This window comes from Podarcis bocagei (genome assembly GCF_964188305.1).
Source record: "Podarcis bocagei genome assembly, chromosome: 18".
NCBI lineage: Eukaryota > Metazoa > Chordata > Lepidosauria > Squamata > Lacertidae > Podarcis > Podarcis bocagei.
Window position 1 is genome coordinate 9,777,607 of NC_138144.1, and position 25,292 is coordinate 9,802,898.

Here is a 25,292-nt window from a genome sequence, read left to right on the forward strand (position 1 = left end):
TGAAAGACAACCTGCCTTTTATTGGATTTCCTATTTACAAATCAGAAAGAGAAAAACCAGGGTGAACACTGAAAATTATATATATATATATAATATGTATATATAGCACATCTGATACATTCATTATATTTCTTATTTAACATGAGCAAATTTCCAGGCGCGTCGGACCTTCCAAGAGGTTGGGGGCTAGGCATGGTGGGCAAGCGAGTTTGTGAAGGGCAGGATTCGCACCAGGGCCCAAGAACCATCAACTGGACAGGATTCTGCCTTTGGCTGGTGTGAACAAACACCACCATCCCCAGCACATCCTATAACCAAGAAGGGCGCATTAGTGAGATTCCAATTGGGGGGGGGGAGGGCTGCAACTGCAGTTAAATTTAAGCTACTCAGCCACCCAAAAAGTCAGTAGCTGTGCTTGGAACCTGTTCAGTGATCTCTATATACAGACTGGGGGGCGTCTATGTACACAGCTCAAGAAGGGGGGTGGGGGTGGAGAGCAAATGAAGAGGAGAGGCAGTCGAAAGCCCCTCCAAAATTGATGCGCCACTTCTGCAGCAACATGCACTAGCGCACTCTTCGCAAGGAGCCAGAGACACACACAGGCTTTTGCACGGATGAGAAGCTTGTAGCTGAGGAATGGCTCCATTATCCATACTGGCCATATGGAGGCTCACAAGTGCAGGTAACACACATAGGGACTTGCGCTGGGTGCTCTACCACAAAGAAACTTTTTGCATTTATTTTTAAGAAGCCCAGCAGCGCCAGCCTTCGAGCACAGCTAGGGTTCAGGTGATGACAGCTGCGTACCCAAGGCAAGTTGCTTACAGGTTTCCACAGGCAGGAGATTTCACGGGGTGGGATGGGCAAATGAACTGTCCAATCAGTGCTGGTGGGGATCCCACCTTTAGCACAAAAGCCGCCTAGGTTTGAGGCATTTCTGCCAGGTCACCAAGACGCCCAGGGTTTTCTAGGGGTGGGGATTCTTAAACCTCTGTTTGGCTGCTGGGTTTTCAGGAAACTCAGCTCATTGAAGCCCTAGCGAGACGGCTCCCAGCTCGGAAACCAACCCCCAAACGAGCAAATCAGTCACGGCACCAGCTTGTGAATGGGAACCAGACTCAAAAGGAGACCGTAGAAGAGTAAAATGCATTGTTGAGTTGCACTATATTATTATTATTATTAGCAGCAGCAAGCAACATATTGACGATCAGAGTCCAGGGACTTCAGCCACTCTTCAAACAAGGCAAGTTTTTTTGTGGCTGCGAATCACCCTCACTGCCTCGCGTTCAGGGACAAGTCCCTCCCCAAAAAATCTGTCCTGTGACACGGTAAGGTAGTTGTCCGGCGAGGGCAGGAGCAGCCTGGGCTGGCCAGGGTCCTGCAGAAAGGGCATTCTGGGTCAAGCCTTGCCAGGTGACAAGCCGTCAGAAACACATTTCCTCCTTGCCCTGCCGCATCCCCCTGTCCGGCCTGATCCTGGCACAGAGGGGGGCTTCCTTTGGCAGGGATTGTCCATCCGCAAGAGCGAGTCTGCCCCCGCCTCCCCACTGCAACAGCTGGATGTAGAAGCGGCTACGTTCACGATGCAATGGTAGAGCCGAGCTGCCGGCCTGGGCAGAAGGAACTGCTAGCCGCCGTCCCGGCCCGACTCAGGCCAGCGAATCGTCCCGTCAGTGGGCTCCCGGTGTCGGCCCCGCTGGGCCCCCAGCCCCGGCTAGCAGCCCTCCTGCCAGCACGGCAGAGGACAGCCTGCGGTTTCAGCTGGGAAGGACACGCAAGGGGTGGCATGAAGGGGGAGAGATGAGGCAGGAGGAGGGGGCAGCACGTGGCCGCCCGCCCGGCAGCGAGCTATCCCCCCGCGGCGGCCCCTATGTGTAGAAGATGATCTCGGGGATCTGTCCATCCTCCACGGACGTGCCATTGTTGTTGCCGGCGGCATAGCAGAAGGTGAAGCAGGTCTTGGCACCCGTCGTCGGCGACTCGTGGATCACTTTGCGGAGCCCTTTGGTGCCGTAGTGGGAATCGGGGCCCTGGGAGAGAGAAGGGAGAGAGCAGGTAAGCAGTCTTGCAGTCAGGCCCCAGGCCAGCATCCGGCTCTCAGTGGCCGACCAGAGGCCCCAGGGATAAACCCTCACACAGGACTCAGATCACAAGAGCAATTTTCCCCTCCTGGGGTTTTCGGAGGCATTTTCCGAGGCCATCAATAGATTTCTTTGCCACAAATCTGTCCAATCCTCTTTTTAAAGCCCCCCGAAGCTGAGGTTATAATAATAATAATAATTTATTATTTATACCCCGCCCATCTGGCTGGGTTTCCCCAGCCACTCCGGGCGGCTTCCAACAAAACACTAAAATACAATAACCTATTAAACATTAAAAGCTTCCCTAAACAGGGCTGCCTTTAAAGGTAAAGGTACCCCTGCCAACTAGGGTTGTGCGCTCATCTCACTCTATAGGCCGGGAGCCAGCGCTGTACGCAGACACTTCCGGGTCACGTGGCCAGCGCGACAAGCTGCATCTGGCGAGCCAGCGCAGCACACGGAACACCGTTTACCTTCCCGCTATTTATCTACTTGCACCCAGGGGTGCTTTCGAACTGCTAGGTTGGCAGGCGCTGGGACCGAGCAACGGGAGCGCACCCCGCCGCGGGGATTCGAACCGCCGACCTTTCGATCGGCAAGCCCTAGGCACTGAGGCTTTTACCCACAGCACCACCCGCATCCCTTTAACGGGCTGCCTTTAGATGTCTTCTAAAAGTTTGGTAGTTATTTTTCTCTTTGACATCTGGTGGGAGGGCGCTGCACAGGGCGGGTGCCACTACTGAGAAGGCCCTGTCTGTCTGTCTGCCTGTAACCTCACTTCTCGCAATGAGGGAACTGCCAGAAGGCCCTCGGAGCTGGATCTCAGTGTCCGGGCAGAACAATGGAGGTGGAGACACTCCTTCGGGTATACTGGACCGAGGCCGTTTAGGTTAGTGAGCTCCACAGCTGCGATTTTGACCTGAGCAATTACAAGGCTGGCAACCCCACACACAAGAGAGACCTGCGTCTGATGTTGGGGCTGAACAGTTCACTAGCTGTAAAGGGTGGCCCATGTTGGAGGGGGGAACATTTAGGAACCACTGTTAGAAATTACCCAGGCACCAGGCACGTTTTGTGACTGGTGCAAGTCCAGCTGCGACCCTATGGAGATCTCTGGGCACCAGGTGGGCTACTGACATCTCCACCTGGCTGCCCCTCCAGCTTCCTTAAGCAGGTCAGCAGAAGAGCTGAATTTTTTTGCATTTAACTCCCACCTTTTTCTCCAAGGATTGCACGCTTTAAACCCCCCCCCCATGTTAATCCTTACGATGACCCTGTGAGGTGGGCTAAGAGGCTGGGACTGACCCAGGGTCACCCAGGGAGCTCCAGGACTGAGTGGGGATTTGAACCCTGATCTCCCAGGTCTGACACTCTAACCACTCTGCCACCCTGCCTTCCTAGAGCCCTTCTGCTAGGGGGAAGCTCTATAATTAAGTAGGTAAATAAATAAATAGACAGAAAGAAAGCAAAATGTCACTTACAGAAGGATCTGAAAGATTTTCCTTGAAATTTGAATTTGTTTTATTCTGGAATGTTTTATTTGATGCTTTAATGTGTTGTCAACCGCTTTGGGGTTTTTACTTTACAATATAAAGCGGTATAGATATGAAATGAAAACAACTATTACCACTATACAAACACCATCGGGGGGGGGGGGGAGGGGGTTAGGCACCTAGACATACCTCAGTTTAAGGTACCCTTTGGCGATTGGCTTATATATTCGAGTTTCTAACACCGTTAGGAGCCCACTTGCCATTCTACTCGCCCAAGACTACGAAAACAAGAACAAAACCACAGAAATGGGTGATTTGGGGCTAGTCACCGTCTCTCAGCCAAACCCACCTTGCAGGTTTGTTGTGAGGATAAAATGGAGAGGAGCAGCAAGAAGCTTGTACAAAAGATGTGGATATAGATGGAATAATAAATGGAATTTTAAAATAAAATAAAGGAACAGGCAGCTAGTGAGCCACAAGACCAGCCTTCGTGGACTGTGGTGGTCCCCCTCCTCCTCACCTTCCCCAGCCAGGACAAAGCACGTCTTCAAAACCAAATATAAAAGGACCGGGAATGTTTGCACACTTTCCCTGAAGGGCAGAAAAATCTCCCCCCCCCCAGCCCCCCGTGCCGAGTTACCTTCAAGGTGGCACAGGCTGTGTAGCTGACAGTGGGCAAGATCTCAACGGGCTCTTTAAACATGACCCGGAAAGTGTTGGAAGACCCATCGCAGCTGAAGCCGGTGTCATTCTGGCCCAGGATTGTGTTGCTGTCGGTGTGAATAATCTGGGGGGCAGGCAGTGGAGAAAGAGAAAAAGAGAAAGAAAGGGAAACCTTTTAAACTCACGACACCTCTGCAAATGAAGATGCAAACTCCTCTCCCTGGCCTACGGAACCAGAACTCCGAGTCCACCTAGCCCTGGGCTTCCCAAACTTGGCCCTCCAGCTGTTTTGGGACTATGATTCCCATCATCCCTGACCACGGATCCTGCTAGCTAGGGAGGATGGGAGTTTTAGTCCAAAAGCAGCCGGAGACCCACAGCTTTTGGAAACACTCGCCAATACTGTCTGCTCTGCAGTATGCACTCAGACACACACAGTTGTTCTTAACAACATGAAATATTTTTAAAAGTAAAAGTCAACCCACCCTGGATTTTCCAGGGTTTTCCCTTTGCTATAAGATCTTCCACTCAGCCACTGGATGCCCCACTCTTCTTCAAAAACAAGCATCTAAAAAGTATTAGTAGGAAAACTTCCCTCCACTGCCTTCCATCCCTGGGTTGGAAGTAATTTCCTCAACAACCATCGGTTGGTGGACGGACGGACGGAAAAGCAGATGGGAGCACGCCCCTCTCCCTTCCTCTCTTTCTCAGCAGATCCCCCTTTTATCTGTACACCTGCCTGGCCCCTTTCGCGGATCTTTGTCCCTGCCCCACCTCGCCCGCCCCTGCCCCAAGTCAAAACCTGGAGAGTTCTCTACCTGTATATTTACTTGATAATCTGTTGGGCCGTGGATGGATCCGTACAACCCAAATCCGACGATAAATATCCTTTTGTTGACGGAGAACCTGGAGGGTTGGAGAGGGAAAGTACAGAAGATCAAGCACCGAAGAATCCTGCTGGATACAGGCAAGCGAAGGTTGGGGTGGGTGGGCTTGGGGGTCTCGCAGATGATACCAGACTCCTGCTCGCAGCATCCCTGACACGGCAGCCAAGGTGGCCGGGGGCCAACGCAAGGAGGAACCCAGCAACTCATGGAGGCAGTGTTAGAAACTCAGATATATACGCCGGGTGCCAAAAGGCTCCTTAAATCAAGGTTACAGTCGCCAAAACGGAATGTCTAGTTGCCATTTTTGAGCAAGATAGCTATAAGGTCTTGTTTTTAAAATGAGGGACTGACTGTGGATTCTCAGTTAAACATCTGGCTGGTTCGGAGCTATCTTAAAAACTTTGAGAACTGAGGACTTCCGGGTTGGCGGCATCGCCGAATGGCGGATTCCCTCCGAGCTCCAGAGGGAGTCTGCTCGACAGGGGTCGGGTTCTGCCGCGCCAGCGACGCGGGGACCCTCAAAAACCACGGGCGCGGATGCCTGTGGACCTGGTGACTCGGCTGGCACCGTTAGCGCCCTCCCGACCCGTGAAGGAGCCTTTTTAAAGGCTACGGAACGGGGGACGGGGAGCGGCGCAGTGCTGTGAGTCTACTGCTTCCCCTGCCGAGCGAAGCCGCATGCCATTCGTCGGAGAGCGCTGACTTCTTCCTTTGAAAATTTGGACTAAAAATCAAGAATAACAACCCGTGAGTAATTTGGAAACTGGATTAAAAAATTTTCCCCTTTTGTGGATTCGGCACGAGCGGGGGAGGTGCAAAGAGGAAGTCCGTCTCCCCCCCATTGTAAACATTTTAAAGCAAGGAATTGACAACTAAGGTCGAGAGAAGAGTCTTTTTTTTCCTTTTTGGATAAAAGTTATTAATTCCACGGATTTATAAGTATAAGTTACTGTGCTGGAGGATAGGAGTTTATTTTTTGATTAAGTGCCACCCTTCCCGGGACCGGGAGTGATCCGCGAGAGGAGCCTGCTGAGGAGATACAGAAGATTTTGACAGCTGTCAAATTAGCTGTCAAAGTCGGAAAAAATAGAAAGCTTTGGTTTAGCCGGTTATATTGTTACAAGTTGTTGAAAATAAAGAAGGACTGAAACAAATTAACTTGATTTTTGGACTGGAAGTGAAACTAAATAACCAGAACCCCTCTGGAGGGGGTTCACGGACATTACAAGAATGGAAATAGGTCGGAAAATACTGGCTGACTTGGATGAGGTTGTTTTTCTCATGGGAAAGCTGCGAAAGATGTACGAGCAAGGTCAGGTTTTGTCTACAAGTGCTACAAATTTGAAGTCAACAGCAAATATATCTATTGAACTGGAAAAGGACTTGACGTAAAAAACCCAGGCAGCTGGACAAGAAAAGAAACTAGAGATTGAAGAGGAGGAAGAGATATACGCTGAACAGGAGGAGCAGAAAGGAGGGGCTGAAATGTTACAGAAGGCAAATGATAGCTGGAGGCCTGTCAAGATGGACATAAAAGAAAATAAGGATCGGAAGAGGAAAACTTGGTTTGAACTTAGAAATGAGGTTTGGAAAGATCTCCTTTTGGGGGGATCTGAAGATTTAGGGACTATTAATTTGATCAAGGTGGAAGCTGGAGCTTTTGGGACATTTGGATTTAAGAAACAGGACTTGAGCTACACTTTTGAACAAGGAGGCCTGGCTGGAAGGAATATGGACATTATAGAGAGAGTGCCCCTTCGAGACTGGGTGTTAAACACAAGGGACTTTCAAAGAAGCCGGCAGAAAGGGACTGAGAGAGATTCAAGAGCCTCGGACGTGAGGTTGCCAGGCTAATAATAGATGGACTAATGGACTATGGTTTTGGGATCGAAACCGGGGAAGGGAGGGTGGGAAATCCAAAGGGGGCTTGATCTTTTTTATTCTGTGTTTAAATTTTGTGTTGCTATTAGTATAAGAATGGGGAATTCGTGGAAGGGAAATAGGGTCGACCTTAGAAAAAGTTTTCTATAAATGATTGAGGTATATAAGTTAAAAGTTGATATATAAATTGAGTTAAATATAATAATGAATTAGGGTTATAAATTTAATATAAATAAACATAATAACAAATTAAGGTTAAGAATTTAGAGATAAGAACTTGTTGGATAAATATTTGGACTTGGAATACAAAAAGGGGAGGTGAGGGGAAGTCGCGGAAAAAAGTTATTGAAAATGGGACTGTAAAGGATGAATTCTTTTTCCCCCCTTTTTGTTCTTTGTATTACTTGAAACTCTAATAAATATTACTTTAAAAAAAACAAACTTTGAGAACTGAAAGAAGAAAAGTCCCTTGACCCAGGGACAGTCCACATATATATTGGCCTATGCCGACCTCTTTTTCCTAATGGTGACATGGACGTGGGGATATTATTCACAACTGTGAGCAGGGCAGGGGGCGGGAAGCAAAGACAAGTGACAACAATTTGCTATAACGCTATTCCCTGCTCCTGCTCAGGACGCACAGAAAAAAGCATTTTGGGTGCTGAAATTCATTCCAATTAGGCGGATAAAATATAACTGATAGAATTCTACAGGATGGAGCCTTAGTGTGTGAAAACAGGTCCTGATCCAAGGATCCCCGGATGGTGGAGATGTCAGGAGCCATCCTAGTGCCCAGGCATCTTCACTTGGTTGCAATGGGCCAATATCCAGGTGCAAAGTGTGCCTCACGAATTTCAAACACTGCCTTGAGGGCGACAGGTTTCCCCTCCCCTGGTCTAAGAAGATGCATTCCCTGTTCTCAGGAGAGGTGCTTTTTCACCTCTTGCCTGCAGTATTATTATTATTATTATTAACTTTTATTTATGCCCCGCCCTCCCCAGAGAGGGTGGCTAACACCGGTATAAAAACAATTGATTGAAATACAACTTAAAAACAAGATTAAAATACAACATTAAAATGCAGCCTCATTACAGCAGGAATTCAAATCAAAAACTTTTTGGGGGATGAAAACGTCAAGTCTTCACCAAGGCCAACTATCCAGACTGGTCCTACGTGGGCCAGAAAAAAGCCAGGGAAGTCCCCAAATAGGAGTTCCATCACAGAAGAAGAAAGGAAAGAGGGGAAGGGGATCAAGTTGATTCCAAGCCAAAGGGCAGGCGGAACAACTCTGTCTTACAGGCCCTGCGGAAAGAAATCAGATCCTGCAGGGCCCTGGTCTCATAAGAGAGGGCTTTCCACCAGGCTGGGGCCAGTTTTGAGTTGAGGCTAATCTGACTTTCTTAGGGCCCGGGACCTCTAGGATGTTGCTATTTATGGACCTTAAGGGAAATGCTGCTTTTAAAATCCGGGATGGAGAACCTCGGACGCTCCAGACGTTGGGACTCCTGCCTCCTGTCACCCTTGACTGCTGGGAGTCGTAGTCTGGCAATGCCTGGAAGGCGCCAGGATCTGGGGAACCCCGGTGCCTGCTCCAAGTCTTGCAGAAGCCTCCCTCCCAACCCAGCTGGACAAGGCTCTCTGCTGGGGAGCAGGCGAGTGGCCCCATGGCCCCAGGTCCCACCTGATCCGGTCGCTGGTCCCACTGTACCCCCAGCGGCTCTCCACCTGCTGGAAGCGGTTGATGCTACACTCCTTCCCACGCAGGCAGCAGCGGGGGCGGTCGATGAACTCCACCCGCGGCTTGGGGTTGACGGTGAAGTGCAGGAACAGGCTGACCACTTCGCGGTCGGTCAAGATGCCCGACTGAGCTGGCCCTGGGGAAAGGCAGCAGGAAACATCAACAAGGACAGCGTGAACGTCAATACCACGTTTACTGGTTTTTTTACTTGGTCCCTCCCTTGTTCTTTTAATTTCATTTTGCTTTTAATTTGTACGCTGCCTTTCCACATCGCACGAGGCTATTTGCAAGCCGAAGAAACGACAAAATGCACAATGAAGCTCACGCAGCTTATAGCAGCCCTGTCCGATGCAAGCAGGTCGTAATGAAAAATAAACAGCTTCTATTGAATAATGTAACGTTCGATAATCCGTTTGGAATATGATATTACACAGCAAAATTAACTCTCAAACTCTCACTAAATAATCACCTTCAATGATTGCAGCAAATCATTACTAGACTATAATCGATTAAGATGACAGCAAGTCGCAAGACATAAAGCACTACATTTTTTTTAAAAAAAAAACCCTGTAAAAATATTGAATTGTCACAACCAAGTCACATCCGGCCAAGGTTACTCAGGAGGGGAATTTTGCAGTTTAATTGTGCAGTTTAAACTGTGGGATTTGCTCCTGCCAGGCGCAGGGATGGTCACCAAGCCAGGTGACTTCAAACGAGGATTAGACATATTCACAGAGAAGGCGATTCATGGCTATGAGCCCCGGCATCCATACTCTCTCCCAACTGTCGGAGGAAGTACCGTATTTTTCGCTCTATAACACGCACCAGACCATAACACGCACATAGTTTTTAGAGGAGGAAAACAAGGGAAAAAATATTCTAAACGAAATAGTGGATATATGATTTTTGTGGTTCATGCTGTGGCCACAGACATGTGATCTGACAGTGAGTTTGGAGTAGACCAATGCAAAAATCCTGAGGATCCATGTGGATCCATGCTTTGTAACTACGGAGGAGGGAAGGAAGGGGAACCATGGATCCTCTGCTCACGACTGCAGCAGATCCCCCCCGCCACCCGCAGGCATTCGCTCCATAACACGCACAGACATCTCCCCTTACTTTCTAGGAGGAAAAAAGTGTTATGGTGCAAAAAATACGGTAAATCCCTCCAAATACCAGGGTTTGAGAATCACGGAAGAGGAAAGTTGCTCTTGCCCCTGGGTCCTGTTGAGGGCTCCCCTTGAGGCACCTGGTTGGCCAATGTGGGAACAGGAGGCTGGACGAGGCCGACCCCTTGTCGCCCTGATCCAGCTGCAGGACTCTTTGGGATGTTCTTACCCGAGAGAGGAAGAGGGAGAACATGTCTGGGCAACTGTTCAGGGTCACGGAGCAGATTGCTATGGGGAACTAAATCCAAGTATAGTTGTAACTGCCCTGAGACCTGCAGGCATACGGCAATATACTACTACTACCGTATTTTGCGCCCCATAGGACGCTCCGGCCCATAGGACGCACCTAGTTTTTTTTGGGGGGGGAAATAAAGAAAAAAAAATTATCTCCCCCCCAGGTGCGGGGCTGGAAGAACCAGGTCGGGGAACAGTGGGAAGGCACGCTCTGCCTCCCCGCTGTCCCCCGAGCTTGTGGGGCTGGCGATGGGGAGAAGTGCGCTGATCCCGGGACTGCAGGCAGCTCTGCGCAACCCTCGGAGCCGGTCTCCCGAGGGTTGCGCAGAGCTTCCTGAAGCCTGCATTCGCCCCATAGGACGCACCCAGATTTCCCCTTCATTGGGGGGGGGGGGAAGTGTGTCCTATAGGGCGAAAAATACGGTACTACCAATAATAATAAATAATAATAATAATATCTCTCCACTCCAAAACTACAATTCACTGCTACCATGTTTCTAGGAAAGAGCTTACAAAGCTGAAACACGACATGAAGAAAATAAGGACAGGAGAAACAATCCTCTCCTTTTCCCGCACTGCTAGAAATCGGGGTCATCTAATGAAACTGAAAGTGTTGAGCTTTAAAGCCCTAAACGGCCCTGTATCTCTGAAGGAGCGTCTCCACCCCCATCGTCCAGCCCAGACACTGAAGTCCAACTTGAATGTCTTCTGGTGGTTCCCTCACTGTGAGAAGTGAGATTAAAGGGAACCAGGCAGAGGGCCTTCTCGGTGGTGGCACCTCGTGTGGAATGCCCTCCCAGCAGATGTCAAAGAAATAAACAACTATCTGCCTTTTAGAAGACATCTGAAGGCAGCTCTGTATAGGAAAAGTTTTAAATGTGTGATGTTTCACTGTGTTTTAATTTTCTGGAAACTGCCCAGAATGCCTGGGGTAACCCAGTCAGATGGGTGGCATATAAACTTAGTAGTAGTAGTATGCACAGACACTAGCGCCTGGCCCCGCCCACCACTGTCATGTGCCTCAGGTCATGTGGCCCTGGGCCTTATCCATCCCTGAATTAGATGTCCTTCCAACTTTGCTTCAGACAGAGGGCATTCCCATCCCACCTGGAGACACTCTGCTGCTAAGCAATGGCCCTTCCCCTCAACGCAGAGGTGGAATGGCCCTCTGTCCCAGAAGCTTTAGCTGAGATTCCTGCCTTGCAGGGGGCTGGGCTGGATGACCTTTAGGGGGTCCCTTCCAGCTCTACCATTCTGTGATTCTATGATGGACAGTGTACTCCTGCCCACATCATACACTCTCTCACTTTATCCAAAATCCACCACCTGGGGGGGCAGTTGCTTCACAGCTTTTGCGTGCTGCCAACAGTTCCTGGCCGCAAAGCCCTTCAGCAAATATTTGCTCTGGAGGGAAAGGTGTGGCAGCAGCACAGCTGCTAGTCTGTTCAGAAAGACTGTGACTGCAGAGGCTGCATTCTCCGCCCCCAAGTAGTGTGTGTGAATGTTTGGCTGGAGAATGCCTGCCGAGGATGCCTCATCGCGTGCTGGCAAAATACCCGGTCAGGACCAAGCCAGTGGGTGCTGCATCCACAATATACATTTACAGCACTCTTATACCACTTTGGGGACACGGGTGGCGCTGTGGGTTAAACCACAGAGCCTAGGACTTGCTGATCAAAAGGTCGGCGGTTCGAATCCCCGCGACGGGGTGAGCTCCCGTTGCTCGGTCCCAGCTCCTGCCAACCTCGCAGTTCAAAAGCACGTCAAAGTGCAAGTAGATGAATAGGTACCGCTCCAGCGGGAAGGTAAACGGCACTTCCGTGCGCAGCTCTGGTTCGCCAGAAGCGGCTTAGTCATGCTGGCCACATGACCCGGAAGCTGTAGGCCGGCTCCCTCAGCCAATAAAGCGAGGGAGCCACAACCCCAGAGTCAGCCACGACTGGACCTAATGGTCAGGGGTCCCTTTACCTTTTACCTATACCACTTTGAACCATCACAATTTCCCCCAGGTAATCCTGGGAACTGTGGTTTGCTAACAGTTTCCTCGCAGCAGCCACTGTGGTCTAGTGGCATAAGATCTGGGAGACAGGGTTCGAATTCCCGCTTGGCCATGAAGCTCACAGAGCGATCTTGCAGCCTAACTTCCCTTGCAGTTAATCCCCTGTGGGGATTAAATGAGGAGGAGGTAGAAGCATGTGCTTCTTGGGAGAAAATGCGGGATGTAGATGCAATAAATAGAACAACAGAATCGCAGATCTGGAAGGGACCATGAGGGGATCAAAACTGCAACGTTGGGAGTTATCAACACCAACTGTCCTACACATTCCTACATGTTCCAGCCACAAACCCTTTCACTTTTGCTGATGAACCAGTCAATGAACTTGTATCAACAACCAGGGACTGGGGGGTGGGTGGGGGGGAGGGAGGGAGAGAGAGAGAGAAGGGGGCGCTACGCCCAATCCGCTGAACCCTCTGGTTCTTGCAAGCATCCCGAGCCCTTCTGTCACAGCACCTCAAGCTGCCCTCCAGAGCCAGCCCCACTGATGTGGGTTTTCAAGGGGGGGCAGGAATAAATTGGAAAACTTCCCGACGCTGCCTCAAAATCAGTTGGGAACTGATTCAGCCTCCTTCCCCCCCGCTGGGCCAACCAGGTGTTCATGAGAAGCCTGCAAGAGATCTTTAAAAGATGCCGTTCATTAGAACATGGAAACCAACCAGTTTGACTACTGTAGTTTCCATTGTGTTACTAATCCGTTTTTTTAGAAATTGAATTTTCCCATGGGAAAAATACGGCGGCGGCAGAGGAATATTTTCTGCTCCACATCACTGCCTGGCTTCCCCCTCGATATTTGCCCTCCACAGCAAGCGGCAAAAGTGCCTCTTTGTTCCCAGGAGGCATTTGTGGGGCTGCGCGAGCTGGCAGCACACGTAACTCTGCACATTTATTTTAATGGCTTGTATTTATTCGCAAGCAGCTTTGGGGAGAAGGGGAGTGGGCCAAAACAGCTTCCAGTGAAATAATCCACAGGGCGACTCAGGACTAGCCATTGCTCTGTGAAAGAGAGCAAGCATCCTGTCTGCATGCAGAAGGTTCAATCCCCGAAGGCTCCCCCAGGTAGGTCTGAGAAGGACTTCCTGCCCAAATCCCTGGAGAGCCACTGTCAGTCAGTGTGGACAATATTGAGTTAGATGGGCCAAAGGTCTGATTCGGCAAAAGGCAGCTACCTTTGTTCCTGTTTAAGCTGGCCTTTTATGGATGACCATGAGGACTAGAATCTTAATTTAAATTTAGGGGAAGGACCCTAGAGTTTGGCAGTAGAGCACCTGCTTTCCAGAAGGTCCCAGGCTCTTTTTTATATTACTTTTTTATTAAATTTCAGATTTTTTTAAAAAAAACTTCCAACTTTAATACTTATTTTCCCTAACCCTTAACTCCACGATGTTTTTGTTCCCACCCTTTTTTTCTGCTGCATTACATGACACATTCACACCCCACAGTTATTTCCACTATTGCAATCGGCGTCTTTCCCTTCTGCTGCTTACATTTTGAATCCTGCTTGCGACTTCATTCAGCTATGATACTCCCTCGAGTGGTCCAAAAGGGGACTCTGCTCTTCAGTAACAGAAAGTCCCGGGTTCAACCCTGGACTTGGGATACACAGCCGCTTAGGGTCCTGTGACATTCAGTTGCTAAGTCTCCAGACCCCCTGGATTTCAAGAAGGGCTCCCCGCTTACCCGCTGCGAACTCCTCGATGGTCATCAAGGGGAAGCGGATGAGGGAGAGGGCTTTGCCTAGAGTTTTCCGCTTGTTTTCTGGGACCACCTGCAGCTGCTGCCGCTGGCACTCGGCCTCTGACCACCGGACCACCGCGTTGAAGAGGCGCACCTCGCGGATGCCAAGGGTGTCCCTCTCCAGGACAGCCACCAGTGTATCTGTCGGGCAAGGAGAGTGGGGCGTCAGCTGCAGGCCCCGGCGATATAGGGCTTGAGGGCAGGGAAGAGGGGCAGCCGCAGCTCTCCACAATGTTGCTGGGCAGCTACTTCCGTCACCCACACCACCTGCCAGCTCACGGTTGTTCCTCATCCCTAATCTGAGAAGAGGCATGTTCCCATTTCTTGCACACAGAAGGAATGCTATTTCTTTCTTGCAACATCTAAGATGCTGACGGGACTCCAACTCCCATCATCCTGACCACTGACAACGCTGGGGCTTCTGGGAGCTGGCACCCCCTGAAGGGTCACAGGCTCCCTTATCCACACATTAGGGCAAACGGGGACGGCATGGAGCTGTTTTCATTGCCATTTCATCCAGGAAAGGAAGGAACCTGGTTCACTGGTTTTTGAAAGGCAGCTTTGAGAAACGTTTCACAAACTGAGCCAACTGCTCTGAGTTGCAGAGAATTCTGGGGCAAATGCAGCTCTCACGTGAGGGCAAAGGCCAGGTCCTGTCAACCTCAGTGCTCAGACCTGGGCACGTACTCTCCAGACCACTCCCAAAACCCCACTGGGGGTAAAATTCCTGCCATCCCTGAGCTGGCTATGGACAATGGGAGTTGTAGTACAGCAACACCCTGGGACACCCAAGCTAACAAGTTAAGCACCTTGTTGGGTGAAGCTGAAGTATCACCAGGTCAGTGGGACAGGAAGCTCAGAGAGTTGCAGCAGCAACACTCCCGACACAGCAAAGGCTGGCTGTTCTAGCGGGGAGCTTGGCTCTCTCAATCTGATCTCCTTGCCAAGAAGACCAGAACTTTTCCCCAAGGCAGCCTGACGATTGCTGCCACAGATGAAGAACCAGGGCTCCAATCTGCACGGATCAGTCTCTGCACGTATGCAGATGTACGCCGTGACGGAAGAAGGAAGGCCGCACGTGGGGCAAGCCAGCCTCCGCTGCTACTGTTGGCTGCCCTGCCCTGTTCCCACTCGCCCTTTTCATCCTGCGAGGCTTGGGAGGAATGTAGCAGCACAAACGAGACCTCTGTTGGCAAGCATCCTGTGTGTGCCAGACAATGGGCATTGTGGCATTCGGCTGGTGGAAGACGGAAGGACAGAATGTCCTCTCTGCCGCCTGACGCAGAGACCAACTTAGCTGGGACACAAAATACCGACCAATGGGGTTTGTCTCCTGGCTTACGTGTCGTTTTGCTTCAAACTTGCATGCTTAAATGCTCCTGCATGCATTTAAAATAAAGAATAAACAAGACGCACAATGCACATAGAAAAGTAGGGTGTAGGGATATGGCAAGGCCAGAACCCTTGATGCACAAACTTTCTATGTGCAGGAATAACTTAAAACAACATATTGTGCGGTGGAGCATTCAATCATGCTGAGTTTCCCCACCGGCAGCCCAATGGGGCGCTTCAGCTCAGACGCAAATTGGCACAGCCTCAATCAGTTGTTTCTGGCATCAACCTGGGACCCTCAAAGGCTTGTATCCAAAACAGCAAATACACACACACCAGCACACAACACAACAACCATGAACTGCTGTGCCAATCTGCAGAAATCAGATTTGTAATTATGCACATCTGCCCAGGGGCACAGCAAGAACTCCCCCCCCCCCTTTGCTGGAAGTCCTATTCTGCTACTTCTCCCTGCTGGGTGTTGCAGGAACTGTTTGGCAGCATATTTTGCAGCCATAGGGACTAGCAACTTGGGGGTTGGTGTGTGTGTCTCTTTTTTTTAATAATAAAAACCCATATCATGAATTTGAAAATGCTCAAGGAGCATTCTGTGAATAGTACAGCGTCCCTTGCCTTTTCCTTTATTCACACAGGCTCAATTCCAGCCCTTCAGGAAGCCAGAACCCAAGCAGTACAGAGAATTATCCAAGCAACCGACCGACGCTACAATCCCCACTGAGCCTGCAAAGCAGACGACTCACCAAGGTCAATATCTGTGAAGCCTTCTGCGTTGATGGCGTCAGATGTGTTCTTATCTATGTTTTCCAGGCAAAGGCTTGCCAGCTGGGGCTCATCGAAGAGTCTGGCCTGAAAGACAGCCATCAGCCAGCAAGTGAAATAAAAATATACAAGGTTAATTAAAATGTGGGGGGGGGGGGACACTCTATGGAGGGCAGCAGCCAGAATGCGGCAGCTAGACTGATGACTGGGAGTGGCCGCCGGGACCATATAACTCTGGTCCTAAAGGATCTTCAATGCCTCCTAGTCCGTTTCCAAGCACAATTCAAAGTGTTGGTGCTGACCTTTAAAGCCCTAAATAGCCTCGGCCCAGTATACCTGAAAGAGAGTCTCTACCCCCATCACTCAGCCAAGACACTGAGGTCCTCCTCTGAGGGTCTTCTGGGGGTTCTCTCACTGCGAGAAGTGAAGTTACAGGAAATCCAGGCAGAGGGCCTTCTCAGTGGTGGCACCCACCCTGTGGAACAGCCCCTCTCATCAGATGTCAAGGAGATAAAGAACTACACAATTTTTAAAAGACACCTGAAGGCAGCCCTGTATTGGGAAGTTTTAAATGTTTGATGTTTTACTATGTTTTCATATGTGTCTGAAGCCGCCCAGAGTGGCTGGGGCAACCCAGCTGGATGAGCAGGGTATAAATAATAAAATAATAATAATAATTGACATTATCTTCTCTGAACTAAGAAGTTCCCAATGAACCTTTCCCCATAGAGTTTGAAAGGCATTGTCTCAGCAAAGAACTGGGGGGCAGCTGAGGCTAGCCGGCACGGCCTACACCACCTTTTCCAACGCCCTCCAGATCAGCTGGGACCACCACTCGCAACAGCCTCTGCCAGCACAGAACCTCCTGTGCAAGCATACCTGCGTTAAGAGCATGAAGGCGTTATCTGCCCTGAGGTTCTTCTTGAGGAACTCCACACAGTGGGCTTCGAGCGCGGGGACGGCGTACTTCTTAGCGGTGTAAAGGGTCGTCATCACGGTCTCTGGCCCTATCTGAACCTCATCAGAATAGAGAAACCTAGGAGTGAGAGCAGGGAGGGCAGGAAGAAAGCACTGCTGCAATTAAAAACAAGGATTTTGACTTAAGATACAGCACTAGCATGGAATAAGTTAGCTGTTAGGTATGAAAGGTTCTCTGTGCCCATAAATGGGAGATTTGGGGGGGGGGGTATCCATTTTGCACCTGACTCAGCAGCAGCCCAGTCGTAGCACACCACCAGAAGCCTGGAGGTGTCTGCCTCCTCTTTCTTGCAATTTTCAGGCACAAGGAGGACTAGAAACCTCTTTTTAAAAATTAAACATGGACCTCTCTGAGCGGAGAGCATGCTAGGCTGGGCAGGGCAGGTATGCGTACTTGCTAAATAACATTTATAGCTTGTTTTGTTATGTTTTTGTATGTGCTGGAAGCTGCCTAGAGTGGCTGGGGAGACCCAACCATAGGGGTGGGGTGGTAATAATAATAATAATAATAATAATAATAATAATAATAATAATAATAATAATAATAATAATAATAATAATGGCTGCTTCCAAAGAGCATAATACTGTACTCCTCCTCCATTTCAATTCTCAAGGTTGGGTGTGAGGATAATGTTAGCCTGAGAGGTAGTGACTTACTCAAACTGCACCTGGTAAGCTTTGTGACTAAGGATGCGATACAATTTGTACATGGCTCTCCTCAGACCGAGTTTGGCACTCTAACCACTACACCATACTGCATCTCAAACAAACCTGGACCTTCAACTTTTGTTTGTTTTTAAGAAGTATATTCACTTGATTCAGTCTGGCTTTCCATGGGTTATTTAAAAGCTCGGTTTCCACGAGCTACACAAACACACACACACAATCCACCCCCTGGGAGTAACTTACTCTTATTTGCTTTTATGCTGTATGTCTACGCTTGTTTTATTAGTTGGATTGCTTTTAACAACTGTTACGTTTTTAGGTGTTTATTGTACTTAGTGAACTGTTGGAAACTGCCATAGGGGGTCAGGTCGACATGACAAAGGAGGACCGACAAACTGCAGAAATAAACAATAAATGAAATAAAACAAACTCCTTGTGGACTGCAGCCAAAAACGTTGGAGCTGAAATGTTCATTAAAACTCTCTCACCCACAAAAATCTCCGTTCTAGTAAAGCAGGAAGCTACCTCATACCGAGTCGGGAGGCTGGTTCTCTCTAACTCAGTATTGTCTACACTGACTGGAAGCTCTCCAGGATTTCAGACTCAGGGTCTTTTCCTCACCCCCTGGCTGCAGGGGCCATGGGATGAATCAGGGAGCTTCTCTTATCAGGAACGGTTGAGAGAGCTTTAGTTTGGAAAAGAGGAGACTGAGAAGAGATATGAGAGCCATCTTCCAATATCTCAGGGCTGTCACATGGAGGAGGGAGCAAGCTTGTTTTCTCCTGCTCTGGAGGGGAAGACCCAAACCAAAGAACCAAGAAAGGAGATTTCGACTCAACATCAGGAGAAACTTTCTGATGTTAAGAGCTGCTCCACGGTGGAACGGTCTCCCTAGGGAGGTGGTGGACTCACCTTCCTTGGAGATTTTTAAGCAGAGGCTGGATGGCCATGTGTCCTGGATGCTTTAGTTGAGATTCCTGCACTGCAGGGGGTCAGAATGGAAGACCCTTTGGGGTCCCTACAACTCCCATCAGCCCCAATCAATGCCTGGAGGGCACCATGTTGGCGAAGGCAGGCCCAGTGGTAAAGGGACAACCTTAAAGACAAATCTCCTGGTCTCTTAAGGCTGCCCAGGTCTCAGAAGCACAGCCCTGCTGCCTCGTAAGAGAAAAGGTTTAATCTGCTCAAGGACTTACGGGAAGGAGGGAGATGGAAAAGAGAACTTCAACAGAAAAGCAAAGGCCAGCTGTGGGGCAGGAGGCCACTTTAAGGTGTTGCACAGAACCTGAAGGCTTGGCGTCTTGAGAATCCTCCCCCAAAATTTCTATATAACCATGAGAGCTAGTGCCTTTAAAAAATAATTTTTTTAAAAAAGCAGGAGGGAAGCAAGCGCTCCGCTGTTAGAATCCAGCCCCTGGAGAGCGATTGCCTGGTGTTTCTTTGGAGAATTGTGTTCCTCTTGAGGAAGCGGGGGCTTACTTCAGCAAAGCAAGGAAAGCAGCCGGTTCCACGTCGGGTAGTTCTATCTCGGAGGACGTTGTAGCCATCCCTCCATTGAACATGGCATCAAAGACCGCACTGCCCACAGCCAGCACAAACCTGACATTTGGAAAGAACAAACAAGAGGGTTCCGGCATTGACTGGATTGCACGCTGAATCTCGTCCATTCCCCACAACAAGAACCACAAATTAAGATTTAGCTATAACCGTATTGCACAGTGCGCTGCCCTGAAGTTAGTCTTCCTCCTCAGAACCTCTGGTGCACAGCTCACACAACAGAGTAATAAAAACGATGCTTAAAAAAAAGGAACAGACTTAGATCAGGTTTATTTACATTGTGGTTCTTATCAACTTATCAGGCACCCTAAGAACCATGTGATACCTGGATGTTACACAAATGTATTGAAAACTACGCTCTTTAGTCCTTCAAAAGTAAAGGTAAAGGTACCCCTGCCCGTACGGGCCAGTCTTGCCAGACTCTAGGGTTGTGCCCTCATCTCACTCAAGAGGCCGGGAGCCAGCGCTGTCCGCAGACACTTCCGGGTCACGTGGCCAGCGTGACAAGCTGCATCTGGCGAGCCAGCGCAGCACACGGAACGCCGTTTACCTTCCCGCTGGTAAGCGGTCCCTATTTATCTACTTGCACCCGGAGGTGCTTTTGAACTGCTAGGTTGGCAGGCGCTGGGACCGAACGACAGGAGCGCACCCCACCGCGGGGATTCGAACCGCCGACCATGCAATCGGCAAGTCCTAGGCGCTGAGGTTTTACCCACAGTGCCACCCGCGTCCCTTCAAACAGGCTGTCAAAAGGTGTTTTTTCAACATAAAAGAACGAAGCACGAATAAAAACATGACTTCCAAATTCAAGCATTGTAATTAATGGCAGAATAAATTGTTTGTTTGTTTTACAGTGCAAGTTATGAATATTTATACTGCATTAAGAACTTAAGTAAAACCCAACAGGCTTTTACTTCATCTAAACATGGGAGCAACATGCATCTGCCATGTGCAGCTACCAGTCTTTGCTTCTGCAAAGTTCTGGACCCTCCACCTTCAAGGCAATGGTCTTGCTTAGTGTCCTTAACACGTGGAGGGAGAGGGAGAGAGAACCAGGCAGAAACCTTTCAGAACACAATTGCTGCCCTGACACTAAGCAGGTATCAGTTCCATAGTGTAAAAGGGCACAGGAGCTTGCAAGATCAAATGGGGGTTTTTTTATTACGCTCCTGGGCACTACAAAAGCTCTATTTGCAAACAGATATAGTGGTGCCTCGCAAGACGAAAATAATCTGTTCCGCAAGTCTCTTCATCTAGCAGTTTTTTCGTCTTGCGAAGCAACCCTATTAGCGGCTTAGTGGATTAGCGCTATTAGCAGTTTAGCGGCTATTAAAGGCTTAGCGGCTAAAAGGCTATTAGCGGCTTAGAAAAAGGGGGGGAGCAAAAAAAATTGCAAGACTCGCAAGACGTTTTCGTCTTGCGAAGCCCATAGGGAAATTCGTCTTGCAAAGTGCATCGAAAAACGGAAAACCCTTTCGTCTAGCGGGTTTTTCGTCTTGCGAGGTATTCGTCTTGCGGGGCACCACTGTATGCTTTTAACTGCTACAGCAACCAATTAGGAGACATGCTTGCTCAGAGAACGCATGACGTAAAACGCTTGTAGAAATTAATCCATCCCACCTGAAGCCTGGCTCATTTTTCTTGCCCAAAGCCAGGAACAACCAGACGCTCAGAATGAACATCCTTGTGGTTCAAAATCAACAAATTTATCTGCCCAATAACAAATAGTTCTGTAACAAAAGCAAGCAAGCCGAACGCAGACTGGCCGCCTCTTTCCTGGGGCCTTTCTGCATGCGCCCTCCTAATAAAGCTATCAGTGGACCTAAGTAATTTAGAATTATGGTGGCATATTTCCAGGGCAAGTTTCCCCCTAGTTTTGGGTAGTAAGTGTGTAACCAGCCACAACTCGGAACCTCTAACATGCCAGAATTGGAGCTCACTCCTTGCTAGCTTACAGCTCTGCCTGCAGGTGCGTCAGGAATAAGCAAACGCATTTTGTTTCTAGTCTGCTTCCCATTAAATATAATCCCACAGCATAATGCAATCTGATAAATCCTAGTGAGATCCATAATTCATAAAAACAAAATCAATAGCATAAGACAACAACACAGTCCAGCAAGGATGCATTTGCGACCTCATGGGAACCTAAGAATCAGCCTTATAGCTCAGTAGGGCCTACACTGGCTTGCAGCAGCTCTTTAGGATTCCAGGCAGGGAATATTCACAGCCCTACCTGGAGATGCCAGGAATTGAACCCAGGACCCTCGGCATCCTCTTTAAACCCCATCCCACAGATGCTTCCTTGTGGGTTGCACAGCCATTTGTCCCTATGAAGCCCCCTTCCTCCCCATAGCCCTTCACAGCAGCAAAAGCCTCCAGCAGCCGCCCCACCCGTCACACACATCCCCTCTCTCAGACCCACAACTGCCCCCCTCTCCCCAGCTTCCTGTCCCATAACTTTACCCATATTTTCATAACAAACAACAACTACCGGTATAAAGAACAGCCAAGTCCATCACATCCAAAGAATGACGGCCTACGGGGGGGGGGGGGTATGTGCACAGCACAGTTCTCTCCACCCCCCAATCATACTCAAAACCCCACTGTAACCTGCCCCCCCCCAATAATAACTTGCCCTTAAGAGCCCACCAAATTTAACTGTTCTCAGCCTCCCCCTTGAAAAAGGCCCATGGCTCTGTAACAGGCCCCTACTCCCCATGGCCATCCCCCTCTTTCCACACTCCTTTAAGTAGGTCAGCGGTGGGGGGGGTATTCCTCCCTTCTTGCCCCCCAACCACGGGTACTAATTTGAATAAAATATTGGGGGGGGGGAGGCAGATAAGCCCTGCCCTGTATAATTGATCACAAGACATAGTGCACTCACACTATCTGAATGGCAATGCCCACTGACTTGGGTGTGGGTGGGTGCACGACCCCCCCCCCCAAAAAAAATATATTATCCATTCATTCATTCATTCATTCATTCATTCAATTTGCACACCGCCTACTCCCGCAGCTCTGGGGGCGGTTGCGACACAAAACCACAACATAAAAACGCTAATGCTGCCATCCTTTATTTGCGCCCCACCCATCCGACAGGCTTGCCCCCAAGTACATAAACAACAACAACAACAACCCCCATTTCAAAAAGGCATGGGATATTGGGGGGGGGGCGCTCCTAAGCCTGGGCCTAGCCAGGATTTGTTATTGGGGGGTGGGGGGGTGTTGTAAACAAAATCTGCCCTTTCCCCCTTATGCATAGAGTCCTTACGTGGGTTCTGATCACGGGGGGAGCGCAGAACCTCAGTCAGTTATGCATTTCCATTGATTTCTATTGATTTAGCCGGGGGGGGGGGGCTTGGCTTGCCCACGCTCCTCTGCCCCCAATAAAATCTGGGGGGGGGGTTGCTTCTGCATGATCGACGTGGCTAAAATCCAGGGGATGACCCTTTTTGAGTTGGGGGGTGGCTTCCTGCCCTCCAACATGGGGGGGGGGTCCTGGGGGGCGCCTTCCTCCTACCTGTGGGCGGGGAGGTTGCTTCTGCATGATCGACGTGGCTAAAATCCAGGGGATGACCCTTTTTGAGTTGGGGGGGTGGCTGCCTGCCCTCCAACATGGGGGGGGGTCCTGGGGGGCGCCTTCCTCCTACCTGTGGGCGGGGAGGCAGGGGGGGTTGCTTCTGCATGATCGACGTGGCTAAAATCCAGGGGGGGCGTTCGCATGGCCCGTCGCCTTTTTGCTTGGAGGTGGGGGGTGGCTGCCTGCCCTCCAACATGGGGGGGTCGCCTTCCTCCTTCCTACCTGTGGGCGGGGAGGCGCTGGGCCCCCGCTCGGCCTTTCCCCACCAAGAAGTGGACGTCGCTGAGCACCTCGTTGTTGAAGAGGAAGGCGAAGCGCTCCTGCACCGTCGGCTTGGTGGCCTGCCAGTTGTAGGCCGGCTCGCGGGGGCCCAGCGAGCACGACGAGGCCGGCGCCGGAGGAGGAAGGGGAGCGGGAGGGGGCGGCGGCGGCGAAGAGGGCGGCGAAGCGGGAGAAGCGGCCGCCGCCGGGGCCGCCGGACACGACGACGACGACGACGCCGAGGCCGGCAGCGGGTTCCCCACGCGGTGGTTGTGCGTGAGGGGAGACGAGGAGGCCGCGGCCGCCGGCGGGCCGGCCTGAGGCGGAGGAGGAGGCGGCGGCGGAGGCGGCGGCTGGTGCTGCTGCTGAGGCGACGCCGCGGCTGAGGTAAAAGACGGCGGGAGGCCTCCGCCCGCCACGGGCCCGGCGCCGGCCGCCATTTTGCGAGGGGCGGCGGCCGGCGGAGGAGGAGGAGGAGGGAAGAAGGGCGAAGAGGAGGCGGGGAAAGAGGAGGAGGGAGGCGGGGAACGTTCAGACGCGACGCCGGGAGGGTCGCCAAAGACACGCGCGCGGGGCGGGGGGGGGGAGGGGAAGGGGCACCCCCAAGGTCATCCAGTCTGACCCCGGCGAAATGCGCAAGGGGGTTGGAGGGAGCGGTCTCAGCGACGGAGGACCCGCTTAAAAGGCCGCCCCGCCCCCCCCCCAGGAATCGTCGAATGAGTTGGAAGGGGGCCCCCAGGGTCATCCAGTCTGACCCCCTCCCCCCCCCCCCCGCGCAATGCAGCTGAAGCATCCCCGACCTCTGCTTAGAAACCGCCAGGGAAGGATGATGGGGATGATAACGATGACAACTTTATTCTTTTTTTAAAAAAAGATATTTATTAAAAGTTTTTAAGATATAACAAGAAAAAGAAAAAATAAACGTACAAAATAAAAAACAGTTAAAAACACACATTAATTTTCAATAACATATCTTCCATACACTTATTTCCTCGGACCTCCTCATACCTCCCTTCTTTGTATTCCAGTTCGATTTGTTAGTTCAGCAAATCCTTACCCTTAAACTTTTACCCATTTGTAAAAAAAAATCATATCTCTTAAAGCATTACAGCTGGAAACCGCTTAGTTTCTATCCAACATCCTTCTAACATTAATAAATTTTACAATGTTTCTGTAAGTAGTCTTTGAATTTCTTCCAGTCTTCCTCCACCATTTCTTCTCCCTGGTCTCGGATTCTGCCAGTCATTTCTGCCAATTCCATGTAATCAATCACCTTCATCTGCCATTCTTCCAGGGTGGGTAGATCTTGTGTCTTCCAATACTTTGATGACAACTTTATTCTTGATACAGTGGTACCTCAGGTTACATACGCTTCAGGTTACAGACTCCACTAACCCAGAAATAGTGCTTCAGGTTAAGAACTTTGCTTCAGGATGAGAACAGAAATCGTGCTCCAGCGGCGCGGCAGCAGCAGGAGGCCCCATTAGCTAAAGTGGTGCTTCAGGTTAAGAACAGTTTCAGGTTCAGAACGGACCTCCAGAATGAATTAAGTACTTAACCCGAGGTACCACTGTACCTTGTCTGTCTATCTAGGTCAGGGGTCAGCAAACTTTTCCAGCCGGTCCACTGCCCCTCAGACCTTGTGGGGGGCCGGACTATATGAAAGAATTCCTATGCCCCACAAATGACCCAGAGATGCATTTTAAATAAAAGGACACATTCTACTCATGCATAGCTGTCAACTTTCAGATTTGAAAATAAGGGATCAGCAGACTACAGGATATCTAACAATCCAGGATAGCAGCAGGAAGCAGCGGGAAACAGCACTGGAATAAGGGGATTTCCCACAAAAAAAGGGAAGGTTGACAGCTATGTACTTATGTAAAAACACCAGGCAGGCCCCTCCTTTGGGGAGGGGAGATGAGCTCCACCCCACATAATCACATAACATCACACACACACTTTGAATGGAAACTCACCTCAACTTTTTTGGGGGGCAGATCCCTCAAATATTTTATTGGGGGGACCAAAGGGACCTCAATCCCTAGGAGTTGGCTCCTATGCTGACAGGTGGCCGGCCAACCTCTGCTTAATAATTTCCACTGAAGGAGAGTCCACCATGCAGGGGAGGCTGTTCCACCATCAAAACTACAGTTACCAGAATTCTTTAAAGCCATAACCGCTTTAAATAGTTTGATA

At 50.1% G+C, this 25,292-nt stretch overlaps 1 protein-coding gene and 1 long non-coding RNA gene across 4 annotated transcripts in view; one reads left to right on the forward strand and one right to left on the reverse strand.

The window, feature by feature from the left end:
- On the reverse strand, window positions 1–23,563 carry BTBD2 (BTB domain containing 2). Of its 3 annotated transcripts, XM_081177825.1 has the most exons (10): window positions 23,055–23,563; window positions 19,175–19,294; window positions 16,931–17,087; window positions 16,033–16,138; window positions 13,883–14,080; window positions 8,687–8,879; window positions 5,056–5,143; window positions 4,215–4,361; window positions 3,764–3,852; window positions 1–2,030 (listed from the first exon to the last, which is right to left on the reverse strand). In XM_081177825.1, exons 1-10 carry the CDS (start codon window positions 23,531–23,533, stop codon window positions 1,988–1,990), a joined length of 1,620 nt encoding a protein of 539 aa, XP_081033951.1. In that variant the 5' UTR covers window positions 23,534–23,563; the 3' UTR covers window positions 1–1,987. The 3 variants fall into 3 exon arrangements, with proteins under 3 accessions (XP_081033951.1, XP_081033950.1, XP_081033949.1); XM_081177824.1 differs by lacking the exon at window positions 3,764–3,852 and having other exon boundaries at window positions 5,068–5,143; window positions 23,055–23,561; XM_081177823.1 differs by lacking the exon at window positions 3,764–3,852 and having other exon boundaries at window positions 23,055–23,559.
- LOC308577784 overlaps window positions 23,427–25,292 on the forward strand; it is a 7,632-nt gene continuing 5,766 nt past the window's right edge. Inside the window, exon 1 of the long non-coding RNA XR_014003684.1 lies at window positions 23,427–23,480. This is a non-coding gene — a long non-coding RNA (uncharacterized lncRNA). The remainder of the gene's footprint in view (window positions 23,481–25,292) is intronic.